This window comes from Erpetoichthys calabaricus, chromosome 7 (genome assembly GCF_900747795.2).
Source record: "Erpetoichthys calabaricus chromosome 7, fErpCal1.3, whole genome shotgun sequence".
Lineage (NCBI taxonomy): Eukaryota > Metazoa > Chordata > Cladistia > Polypteriformes > Polypteridae > Erpetoichthys > Erpetoichthys calabaricus.
Window position 1 is genome coordinate 98,469,935 of NC_041400.2, and position 13,564 is coordinate 98,483,498.

Genomic DNA, 13,564 nt, shown 5'->3' on the forward strand with positions numbered 1-13,564 from the left:
CCTCTTGACAATTCCAGATCTGTTTTCTGTTGGAGAAGAGTATGTCAAACTCAGTGTCCTTACCCTGTGCGGCAAGAGTCACAAAAAGTTTTTTCCTAGGAATGTTCCTGACATGTATGCATTTTGCTTAATTAGGTTTCTGGTGGAACAATCATTGAGCTACTGGATGGCCTAAAAGCAATAGAAAATGTCAAGGCTGTTGAAATTGTTCAGAAAGCTCTCATTGGGTTTGTATACAGCCCAGACGAAGATGAAGAACTTTCAGAAAGTGTCCCTTATCTTCAGCAACAAACCGGTAAGTGTGTGTTTCTGCATTTAGAATCCATCATGAAGGTGTAAAAGGCTTCTAGAATGTGATAGAGATGATCGATGCAGGCCTGGCCCTTTAGCATGAGGGGTTTAACACAGTTTGGCATTCAACATTTGCAAGCAGATGGCTAACTGTAGTGAAAAAACGAATATATGGATTGTGACTGTAATTGAAAGTTTATCTCGGAGACAAGTCCACGCCCGGGGCCAGAAATAAAGGAGAAAGAATAGATGACAAAGTAGAACGTTGCAAAGAATTGAAAAATGTTGCTGCGGTACATATGCAGAGCAAGTTAGAGATAATGGAAGTATGAAAATTCGAAAGTTTCAAAAAAAGGATAGGAAAGATCTCATTAGTGCAAACAAGCAGAAATTATTACTCGGTGAAATAACGGAACAGTGAAAAGAGATCAAATATATTGTTCAGATTTAAACTTTAAGTTGGATACTTGTAGATAGTCTAATTTGTGTTGCCAGTGAGAATTAAAAGATTCCAAAAACGTTGGCGCGGTACGAAGTCCCGTAAGATAGAGACTTTTAACATGAGATTCTTTCAAGTCACGCCCTACTTACAACTATTTTCAAACAAGACCATGGTCATCTAACCCCAGTCGTGTGAATGCTTTTTGTCAGACACATTTCCTGTGCTCTCAGCTCTTATAAATTTTAACAGGACAATAATTTTATACGTTCTAGATGACACGTCAGCGAAGAAGAAAGGGCATGGACAAACATTCGAAAAAGTAATTTTATTTATTAGAGAGAAAGACACGATATTCACTCACAGGCAGTTATATGTTGTGTTGTCACGATGCAAGTCCAATCAAAATTCAATGCAATCTTGAAGAAAAGTTAATTCCAAATATTGTTTTTACTAAAGTTTTAAAGTAAAAGTGAAAATAATGCATATGTGACAATTCCCATGAAAATAACAATCTCTTAAAAGTGTATATCCAGTTAACCAAACCTGACAGTGGGCAAGCAAAGCATGTGTGTGTGTGTGTGTGTGTGTGTGTGTGTGTATATACACACACACAGACACACACACAGTTAGGTCCATAAATATTTGGACAGAGACAACTTTTTTTCTAATTTTGGTTCTGTACATTACCACAATGAATTTTAAATGAAACAACTCAGATGCAGTTGAAGTGCAGACTTTCAGCTTTAATTCAGTGGGGTGAACAAAACGATTGCATAAAAATGTGAGGCAACTAAAGCATTTTTTTAACACAATCCCTTCATTTCAGGGGCTCAAAAGTAATTGGACAAATTAAATAACTGGAAATAAAATGTTCATTTCTAATACTTGGTTGAAAACCCTTTGCTGGCAATGACAGCCTGAAGTCTTGAACTCATGGACATCACCAGATGCTGGGTTTCCTCCTTTTTAATGCTCTGCCAGGCCTTTAGTGCAGCAGCTTTCAGTTGCTGTTTGTTTGTGTGGCCTTTCTGTCTGAAGTTTAGTCTTCAACAAGTGAAATGCATGCTCAATTGGGTTAAGATCAGGTGACTGACTTGGCCATTCAAGAATTTTCCACTTCTTTGCTTTAATAAACTCCTGGGTTGCTTTGGCTGTATGTTTTGGGTCATTGTCCATCTGTATCATGAAACGCCGCCCAATCAATTTGACTGCATTTAGCTGGATTTGAGCAGACAGTATGTCTCTGAACACCTCAGAATTCATTCGGCTGCTTCTGTCCTGTGTCACATGTGTTGACAAAGGGTGTCAGTAATATAAAATGAGTTAAAGGACTATTTATTTATTTATTTATTTATTTAGTAGTTATTTTCCTTATTCCAGATTTATTACCTGCTATATACATATTTTTTTCTTTTTTCTCACAGCTGGCCAGGGTGCTGGAAGAATTCAAGACTTGAAGAACAACACAAATGAAGATGGTGGTGTGTGTGACAGTGGCGTAGAAACATCCTTCCGGAAGCTCAGCTGCATGTCTGAGGAGTCGCTGCACAGCATTGTTGATGACCTGCTACTGGGTGACCAGCCTGTCTTTACTTTAACAAGCAGTATGGATGTCTGAGAACCACACAAGAACAGAAGAAAGAAAAAATATCATTGCTTTTTGTGGCATTTGTATTTGTGAAAATCGCCTATCTGTGAAAGACATTACTTGCAGTTTTCTATACCTGCAGCAAAAGTGATGCCAATTAGATGCAATCTTCTGCTGTAAGCCTCAGGCCCTTTTTCTAAGGCCTGCAGAAGGTACTTTAGGCCCAGTGAATCAGTGTTAATTTTTTTTGATAAAAACCAAGACGACAAATGCTCAACGTTTTTTCTGCAACAAAAACTCAACAAGAACTAAATAAAAATGCACCATTAATGATAAAAACTAAGATAAATGCTTTTAAAATCATTGCTGATGAAAAGAAAATGTTAGAAACAGACAACAGACAACTGGACAATGAGTGATTGCACATCTCAGTTACACATGACTCAATTTTAAAAACTTGTATGCATATACTTGTAAGACTAGTTTGGGCACCATCAGGAAATCATCACTTCAGCCAGAATCCTGCTCCACACAGCTCCGCTATGTCTCAGGCAAAAAAAGCGGTCAGACATATGGACCAACTTTAATCATAACACTGATGAAAATAAAACGCAGTGTAAGCCTCATGGAATGAAGCTCACAGGAAAGAACACCACAAACCTGAGAGGCTTCTATAGGCGCGCCATCCTGAGATTCATGGCAAGATATGTAACGTTATCTAGGTGGCGACTTGCCCGATGCCAATGCCGCTATCTTTGGCTCTTATTCACTCTGCGAATACTAACGTGTCAAGTTAATTTTAGGTGTGCTGCTAGTAGGAATGTCACATCGATAGTAAGGTCGGTACTGCATTCTGGCATGACCGCACATATATGAATAACTTAAGATGGCACAATAATATGTGACAAAAATGTGAGTAAAATCTACAGTGGTGATGATACAGTACAGCATCAACATGTTGAAAAGAGAAACAGCACTAGTCATGTCTGGCAATGCGTGTGATTAGGGAAAACCTACCATTAATGGGGAAAAAAAAGACGCAGACACAGACGGGCTTATGTTGTTACAAGTGTTACCCTTTGCAATTTACTTAAACAGATTCAGGCAGCTTTGAGAGTGCAATCAGATGTGAGCTGTAACTGTTTGTTAGGGTTAGTAGTGTTACAGCAGATGAAATGACGGGGGGGTTCATCTCTTTTATACAGTGTCCTACATGGTTTGCATTCGTGCCTCGATTGTAATGAGTACTACATCTACACGTTTGTCCGTGCATCCATCCATTTTATAACTGGTGGGTATAGTTTTGGGTTGCAGGTGAAACCGCCTCACACACATCCACTTAATAGGGCACAGTGGCAGGGTCGACAGCAGTCGTAGTAATTAATAATTGAGGCAAGTTTCAAACGAAGTGGCTATTTGGCTTGTCACCATCATGGATGAAATGAGCTATTCCATTTGTTAATACTAACATAAAATGTGTTTAGGATTTCGGTGCTTAAAGTTCTTGAAGCGCATCTCCTGATTAATACGATACGTACATGTACAGTATGGAAAAACAGCATCACTGCTGAATAAGAATATGCAGACACTAAATTTGTGTTATTCATTTGGTTTTTGAGGGCAAACTACTGTTTATGACTGTAACCCCTCAAAATGTGAAAAACGCAGTAAAAGCAATTATGTCATATACATTTTTTGGTAAAAATCTTACAGCAACATATCTAAGGCATGTTGAGGGCCAGAAAACTGTGATGATAGAGCAGAGCTGCCATTATCTGATGAAGATCTTTGGAGTAAATCCTATCCACACCTACTCTTCATTTTGTGTTCAGTAATCACTGTGTGTGGTTTGGCCCGTTAGCGTTCATATCGGTATAATAGTTTAGAGGTACAGTATATTCTGTGCATATCCATCCATCCATTTTCCAACCCGCTGAATCCGAACACAGGGTCACGGGGGTCTGCTGGAGCCAATCCCAGCCAACACAGGGCACAAGGCAGGGAACCAATCCCGGGCAGGGTGCCAACCCACCGCAGGACACACACAAACACACCCACACACCAAGCACACACTAGGGCCAATTTAGAATCGCCAATCCACCTAACCTGCATGTCTTTGGACTGTGGGAGGAAACCGGAGTGCCCGGAGGAAACCCACGCAGACACGGGGAGAACATGCAAACTCCACGCAGGGTGGACCCGGGAAGCGAACCCGGGTCTCCTAACTGCGAGGCAGCAGCACTACCACTGCGCCACCGTGCCGCCCCTCTGTGCATATTCATATGTGAAATAAGATATCCATCTGATTTTGACTAACTAATTTACTTATAGTCGATCAAACATCAGTTTACTCTTTCTCAAATAAAACTAACAATAATTAAATGACTAAAATGTGACTAAAACTAAAATGCAATTTAGTCAGAAGACCAAGACTAAAACTTAATCAAAATGAACACTGCAGGGAATGGCAAGTGTGCCAGAAGAGCTTCAAATGTAGACGGACCCCGTCGCTCCATCAAACATTTTATCTGTAGTTAGTACAAAACTAATCAACTCAGCAGAACTTTGAAGTAACGGCTTAATGACATGACAATGACAGCGTTTATTGTTTTTTCTTTTCAGTCGGCCCAAATTGTGAAATTCCTCTAAACCTAAGTGCCGAAAATGTGCAGATAAACTGTTAAAATAAAAACAAGTCTGGAGTTTGGTCACAATGTAGACAGCTGTAGAGATGAAGCTGTGGTCTTTTCCAGTTGCCTCATTTAATGTAATAATAAAGTAGTATTTAAAGATAATAAAACTGGTTTGCATTGCCTGGGCTGTGCAGCCATAAAACTTTTTTCGTTTAAAGCAGCCTTCCATGTGCGACTTTCTACTGTTTTTAATGTTTTCAATGATGGCTCCTAAAGTTGCAGCTGTTTTTGGTGCCTTGATGTTTATCTTATTTTTTTTTTTTCCATACAGTGTAATTTTTAATTTTTTTAACACCATTTTGTGTAAGTGTTTCCCTTTTGGCTCCTTCAGGAACTGTGGACTTCTGTTATGTACAGTTCTCAGAAAATGACTTTTATGTTGCTTTTTTTTCCTTGTTGAGTTTTATTTAGAAAAATCTTATGATTTAGACTTACAGTAGTGTTTGCATTTGCAGCTTTATCATATTGATATGTGGTGGGCAGCAGTGAAAACAGACTGTCACACCCTGCTAACTGCAGACCTTGGGATAATGTGCACTGTATATAAATATTATTTTAAAGTGGAACTGTATGTTAACTTTTAGAAATACTGAAAAACATACAATACCTTCACGTGCATCATGGACTAAATAGTATTTTTAAATATTGTTAATCGCTTACATTTTCTGTGTGTAAATATTTGTAATAAAACGCATTTATATATATATATATATATATATATATCTACTGTATATATACAGTATATATGCAAAGTTTATTTTTTAAGATAAAATACGGCCTTTTTTCCCCCCAAGGTTTGGACTTTAACTCTGCTTTAAAACTAGCCGCACTCTGTTGTGTTGTCTTGTGTTTGCATATTTGGAGCCCAGTTTCACGCTTGCACTTCTAGGAGCGACACCTTCTCCAGCTCGGCCCTCAAGTTGTTTGGTTTTCTCCTCAAATCACAGGAAGAAGCAACAGCACCCAAAAACCAGAGTGACATGAAGCGTCGCATTGTTAACAGAGTAAGTACTCAAATAACATTTTCTGCCGACTTCACTTTATCATACAGTATCTGTAACACATTTTTTATGATGTGCCTAATGATTTTTTTCAAACAATTCATTTACACACAAGCAGCACCTAAGCAGTGTGAACCGCTCAAGTAAGACCGATGAAGAATTGTGCACCATACACTTGTTAGTTGCCCAAGATAATAAAAGGACACTAAATATAAAAAATGTTATAAAGTTTGGCTTTAAATTGTAGTAATGTTTGCCTTTCTGTTATATAGTCTAATTTGTATGGCATTTCATATTGGAGTCGCTGAAGCTGTGTAAATGTTTGCAGTGCACCATCTGTTAGAATACATTTTGCTATACTCATCCACTTTATTAATCCATTCCTACAGTGCCAATTCAGACAGGTCATACCATACCTCCAGATAAGTAAGCTGAAACCAGACACTCAAGATTCAAGAAGAGGGGAGCAAATGATGAAAAAGCTTTGGCAGAGGGCATACAGGCAAACCCTCAAAACACACTTGAGAACTGCTAATACCGAACTGTCCATTTTTGTTGTTTTTCTCTTTGTATTTATTGATGGGCTAGCCATATTCCAGTGTAGGGTCACCACAGGCCATTATAGCAAAAGCAGGACGAAGGTATGGACTAAACCTAGCAGGACACATGCGCATGGACACTTGCATTTAGCCAGCCTAAATTTAGAGTCACCTTCCTATATACCACTAACATCTGTGAGATTATCTTTGCACAGTGACAAGGCCAAGATATAAAACCATGGCTGTAGAATTGGGGGCTGAGCGCTCTGCCCAAGCAGCCATGTACCCCACCCATCTTTCAGAATTTAATGCGGCTTTCTGAACACAAGCATTCGTTATCCAAATGGAGACTTGAACAGGCTCTGCAAATGAGAGGAGCCCACTCGGCCCTTCATTCTCATTTACTTGGTCAATAGACAAGTGTCCCATCATCTCATCCTCATGCCTTAAAAGCTGCCAGGGTATTAAAGTGGAGCTAAGACTCGTCTTGGCTAAGTCTCTAGCCATACAGTTGTCTGAGTGACCCTCATGATGTGATATCAAGGTGGGCTCAGGATAGACTACCTCCATATAAAAAGTACATCAAGAAAATAAAGGAGCATTCAAAAGCAATCCTAAGAAGAGTGCCAGTCAAGCAAAGGGTAAAAGGAAAATTCCAAGTCAAAGAAAATCAGCAGTGCAGTTCATTGTAAAAACTGAGACAACAAATGGCACAACTATAAATCTGAAGAAAAGGAGGTCATCTGCAAAAGTGGTCAAGGTGGATACAGTGGCTAAAGAAATTTGTGTTCATTGAAACAACGCTTTCAACGACAACAATTTAATGAGTGCAGTAGGCAAGACAGCAACTAGGGGATAAGTGAGAATTAAGCCGCTTTGATTTTGTCGTAGCTAGCTGCAGAACGCTAAGACCGAGTTGCTGGGGATGTCACACTTCATGCCCAGTGATCTCGGATGTGTGGGGTCGTGCCAGTTTAACTACACTTGCTTGTTTTCACTGATTTCCATATTTAACTTTTTTTTTTTATTTATATATAATATATATAATATAAAGTAAAGGAAGGTTAAAGTGCCAGATTGACAGCAGCAGAACCTCCCAGAAGCCTTGTGAATCACATCAGGAGATGGAAATGGAAACTAGCATCATATACCCACTGCGCTCAGAGTCTGTGGGATTTTTTTTTTGTATCTGCATGGGTTTTCTCCAGTTTTTCTCTACTAACCCAAAACGATGCGGGTTACATTAGGTTAGATTAACGTGTCCCTCTATGTTGGCCCAAGTGTGCCCCCGTAACTAAGGATAGGAAGAAATACGTTCAGAACAGATGGAGGATAAAGACTCAAATGAAAATAAAAGTAATTGCCCAGCAATGCTTCAGAAATGAGTATGTCAGAACATGCATTTGAAACTGGCTGCCTGGTGAATCGGAGGAGCCATCAGGTGGTACGAGGAGATGTCTACACTTGAGGACCAGTGAAGAAGGTAGTGGCTGTCTGCTAGTGTTTCATATTGTGAGCTCCAAGATGCTGCAGCACATACCATTAACACCAGAGCTAAGAGCATGAGGTGTGTGTGGCCTCAGAGGTAAAAGCCCACACGTACAGTAGTCTAGTGCTGGAAGAAAAGGCCACACAGATTTATCAGCCACTCTTCTTCATCTTGTCAACACCTTCAGAAGATGAGCTCTATGGTGGCCGTCAAGATGGATGGGAATGAGGCTGAATTATCAAGAAACTAATTCATTGCGTCTGCTTCAAAGTAAATGCTTTTTGTCTAATGGTCACTTTCACATAAAATGCTGAAATACGGACATACAGAGAATGAGGTTCATAGGATGAATTGCCATTTAAATAAAGCCAGGAGGTTTTGTAATACCATCCTGGACCAAAGGAAGAAAAGGTCTGGACTTTGTATGCACAGCCATAAGCAAAGAGAAAGTAGCTGATTTGAACCGCAGTGAACTTAGAGCAAGGCCAGAGAAGAAGGAAGAGCTGACAATTTAAACTGCTGCCGTCTCAAAAGCGACAGGAGAGTTTAGCCGGCAAGCCTTCATCTGCTTTATCCTGCAGTGGACAGTAAAGACAATGAAGGAACTGGGAAGAAAGCTGGCCACATTACAGTGTATAGCTGGGAGTCGCATGCTGTTCAACTCCTATAAATAACTAAATGAGAAAATGCATTTGATCCAAATGGGCTGTGACACTGGCGGTAGAAAGATGGTTTTAAAGGCATACAACACTAAGAAAAATAAGGAATCTTACCTTTAATTGCAAACAGCCTTCAGCCAGCAATAAAGTGGCACATTTTAAGGCAGGCCCTTAGTGACGCCTGATTGAAGTGGCCGTGTCTTGATGCCCAGTGCAGACTTCACAGAAAGTGGACACATTAAATTTGTTAGTGGGGCTGTACACAGATGAATTATTAAATATAAAGTTGTCTTTGCTTCGCCATCTTGCTCAGCTATTGTACATGCAAAATGTAAGCAGTGTGGTGTAGTGGTTAAGGCTGTGGACTTCAAATCCCAGTACTGACACCATGTGACCCTAAGCAAGTCACTTGACCTGCCTGTGCTCCAATTGGAAAACCAAAAGAAATGGAACCAATTGTGTAAGTCACCTTGGATAAAGGCTTCAGCCAAATAAATAGATGTAATGGAAATGCAACATCAACGTGCACACGTGGCTGACCGCTGCTTTTAAAAGCCCAGTTTTTGGCTTTGTACAGATGGTAGTCTTATGCCACCGTCCTTAGAAATTCCCTTCAGTTCTGGAACTGTAATTAATTAAAAATTTATCTATGCAAACTCAGCTACTGGCATATTTATTTTCACTCCTATTCTCGACCCATTTAATATTATAATATCATATGAGGGGGAAAAAAAAGACTTCAATTAATTAAAAAAATTTAAAATACAAGAAAATAAAGCAGTAATTGGACGCTGATCTCTGAGGATGTGGTCCATGTCCCCAAAACTGGTCCTGCTTAAAATGAAAAACTCTGGAAGAAGAAGAAGAGGAAAATTTGCAAACAAATGCAAATCATGGAAAAGCTCAATAAAAAACATCAACAACTTACCTCAAGTGCAATGTGGCCCACCATTTTACTAGGAGCAGAACAGGAAGAATAATATTCAAAGGTGGGACAGAGTCTGAGTTTGACTCATGGTCCATGCATGTATACAGTGTAGTGTGCCTTCCCAATGTCCACATCTTTCAGAAAAGAATAAACTGTGTTCTCCACTTTCTTCTCATGAGCCAATGAAATGCTCACTGAGTTGCTGAGCACCTCCAGACTGGTTCACAACAACATTCTACTGGAATTAGAACCATCAAGTGAATGCTCATACTTATATATCGGCCAAAATTTTGTGTAGGACCCCCCTCTGCCACCTGACCCATCAAAGCATAATGGACTACACAAAACCTCTGAAGGTGTCCCGTGGTACCTGACACCAACATGCTAGCAGCAGACCCTTTAAATGGAGCCTCCATGGATTGGGCTTGTTTTTCCAGCACATCCCACAGATGCTCGGTCAGAATGAGATCTGAAATATTTGGAGGCCAAGTCAACACTTTGAATTCTTTGTCATGTTCCTCAAACCATTCCTGAACAATTTTTTTTGCAGTGTGATCAGGTGCATTATCGTACAGAAAGAAGCCACTGCCATTAGGGAATGCTGTTGGTATGAACGGGTGTATGTAGTCTGCAACAATCTTTAGGCAAGTGGTTTGTGTCCATGCAACATCCACATGAATGCCAGAACCCAAGGTTTCCCAACAGAACATCATACTGCCTCTGCTGGCTTGCCTTTCTTCCCATAGTGCATCCTGCTCCCATTTCTTCCCAAGATAAATGACGCACATGCACCCAGCCATCCACATGATCTAAAAGAAAACGTGATTCACCAGACCAGGTCACATTTTTCCTTTACTCAATGGTCCAGTTCTGACACTCACATACCCATTGTAGGCACTTTCAGTGGTGAACATGGGGCAGCATGGGCACTCTGACTGGTCTGCAGCAACACAGCAAGCTGTGATGCACTTTGTGTTCTGACACCTTTCTTGCTCGGGCAGCATTAAGTTTTTCAGCAATCTGCGCTACAGTAGCTCTTCTGTCGGCTAGCCTTCACTCCTCACGTTCATCAGTGAGCCTCGGGTGCCCATCACATAGTCATCGGGTCACTGGCTGGCCTTCCTTGGGTCACTTTTAGAAGGTACTAACCACTGAATACCAGGAATACCCCACAAGACCTGCTGTTTTGGAGATGCTCTGACCCAGTCAACTAGCCATCACAATTAGGCCCTTGTCAATGTCGCTAAGATCTTTACGCTTGGTCGGGTGTGCAGTGGGCATCAAAAAATGGGGCAAACTTAACACACAAAACAGAACACAAGTAATTCTCTTCACAAGGCTAGATGGCCAAACTATAATCCAGTACAATACAATTAGTACAAAACACTTTGCTCTTCAATTAAGTCTTTGATTGCTCATTTCAGACACCATTTCACGGTAAACCAGAGCCTTTTCATATCTTCAGCTGCTGTGGCCAGAGTGTTAAAGAAAGCATTCAAAGTCAAGTCTCGTGAAGCAGAGCCACAGAAACCAAAGTTGGAGCATCTCGGATGGTTCCCTTCAGATCTATGGAAGCAAATGCCACGTGGCACATCTGGCCGCTCACACACTCCCCCAAGTCCCTGTAACTCGCAGGAGGCAGGAACCTGAAATTTCTACCATTTCTGGTGACATCCGTGTTCTCTTTTCTGTCAAGATCAACCAGCCTCTGGAAGTGCCAATGGCTCTTCACAAATCAAATCTTACTACAGAAATGTTCCTTTGTTAAGACAAACAGAATGTTAGGTTATATAGCACCATGATGTGTGGAGTACAAGTCCAAGGAGGTTCTCCAGCGGAGTGCAATTTTGGTCTCCAGGCTACGAAAAGGATGTAGCAGAGCTAGAAAAGGTCCAGAGAAGAGCGACTAGCCTGATTCCAGGGCTACAGGGGTTGAATTATGAGGAAAGATTAAAAGAGCTGAGTCTATACAGTTTAAGCAAAAGAAGATTAAGAGGTGACCTGATTGAAGTGTTAAAAATTATGAAGGGAATTAGTACAGTGGATCAAGACTGTTATTTTAAAATGGCCTGTTCTCGTCCAAATTGTTCTAATGTTCTAAAAAATAAGTAAATAATGTTTAGACAGCAGCCTTTTTTAGTTAATGGCATTTAAACAAGTACGAGTTATTATGAGGTAAAGGAGTAAGCAAAAACAAGTGATGTAATTAAACAAAAGAAACAAGTTAGAGAAAGCGTGACCTTTGACATTTAGGCCTCCCACCTCTATAGGGCTTGGTTTTAAGTTCCACGTTTTCTGGTTGGCGCTGCTGGTGACGTTGCTCGACTCCACGTGCTGCATTACACCCATCCCACTTTTCGTTTTACACAATGAGACTAATTTCCTGGGCGACCATAAATAGTGATTTCTCATTTCTTGCCTGACAGCTTCCTGTAGTGCAACGGCTTGGATTATATTGCGGCACGTCGCCCTCGAGTTTACTCAACTGTCAGCATTTAAGATGGCAGAAGCTAACCATTTGAACCACAAACCTTGTTTTCTGTAAGTTTTGCAAGAATATAACAGAACACTTTTGTTTTCATAGTAAGTGACAGGTTCTTTAATGACAGCTCTACACTAGGAATTTTATTTTTCTAGTTTCAGAATTATGGCTCACCAGTGGGCAATAAAATTAAAGCATTACTCCATACACAATCCTGAATATGCTCATAAAAAACTGGCTGGCATATGAATACTTTACATTTTACAAAATCATATTTAGTCCTAAATTAAGCTTTACGAGTGTTAGGTGATGGACTAATAGACTACTGTAATGTGTGTGTGTGTGTGTATATGTGTATATATATATATATATATATATATATATATATATATACACACACACACACACGTAAATGCACAAGTAGGCCCTGTGATAGACAGCAATGCCATACAGCAGCATTTCCCAACCTTGGGGTAACTTGATATGCTAATGGATGAGAAAATATTTAACAATAGAAAAAAAAACATTAAACAATGTATTGAATAGGAAGTGGATGTCATCAGTATTCCAAACAGCCAAAAAGCTCAGATTTCAAAATGGGGTCACAAACCAAAAAAGCTTGGGAACCTCTGGAATAAAAGCTAACCGCCCCAAAATTCCAAACATAAAAATAAACAAATAAAAAACGTCTCTAACAGATTGTCTGAAACAGAAATAGGCACTGGTGGTTCAGCCCGAGCTAAATAAGGTTGTCAAATGAGCTGACGGCCAAAGCCATCACTGACTTCAACTCTGGGGCATTGTAGACTCCATTTGGCACTGAATCTGCCACAGATGTCTTCCAGTGGGTGAAGCAAAAAACACCACCCTGTTTGGAGACAGATGTGCTTGTGGGGGAGCAACGGTGTGATGAAAGGAAATGTAGAAATGATATACAAGATAAGAAGGAGATGAAAGAATATCAAGCTTGATACGAAGTTTGATAAAAGTATATGGCCCGCTTGCCGACAGACAAAGACACATTGTAAGCAATGGAGGAACAGGCCAGCTAAGAAAGTAACAAGAATGGCCTCTAGTGACAACTGGCTATAAACAAACACTCATCATTGTACGCACCAAGTAAAGCTAAGAGGATGGTATGCTTGGCACATAGCTTGAGAAGGTGGATCAATAATTTCATCTCAAAACGCCATATTCCAAATTTTTTGAATAACTGGTTAAGAAAGAGTTCTGTGCCATTCTGAAATCATATTTTTGAATTATAACAAAAAGACACATTCTGCTGTCCAGCTAAACATGTGTTGGTCCAGGTTGAATCCACGCTACCAGTTCCTTCTGGGAGCCTCTTGAACCCGCCATAGTCGAGAACGTTACCAAGATGAGCCAGGGAAATGAGGACCATACATAGCAAGGGGTAGGTGTGAAAAAGTGAAGAGTGCTTTTATTAAAACA

The 13,564-nt window shown here is 40.2% G+C and overlaps 1 protein-coding gene across 1 annotated transcript in view; it reads left to right on the forward strand.

Moving 5' to 3' along the window:
* LOC114654582 (nuclear factor of kappa light polypeptide gene enhancer in B-cells 1) overlaps positions 1-6,265 on the forward strand; it is a 149,372-nt gene extending 143,107 nt beyond the window's left edge. The window contains exons 23-24 of the mRNA XM_028805206.2: positions 136-295; positions 2,158-6,265. Coding sequence (XP_028661039.1) covers positions 136-295; positions 2,158-2,351 — 354 coding nt within the window. The 3' untranslated portion in view covers positions 2,352-6,265. The remainder of the gene's footprint in view (positions 1-135; positions 296-2,157) is intronic.
* Positions 6,266-13,564: the final 7,299 nt, after the last annotated feature.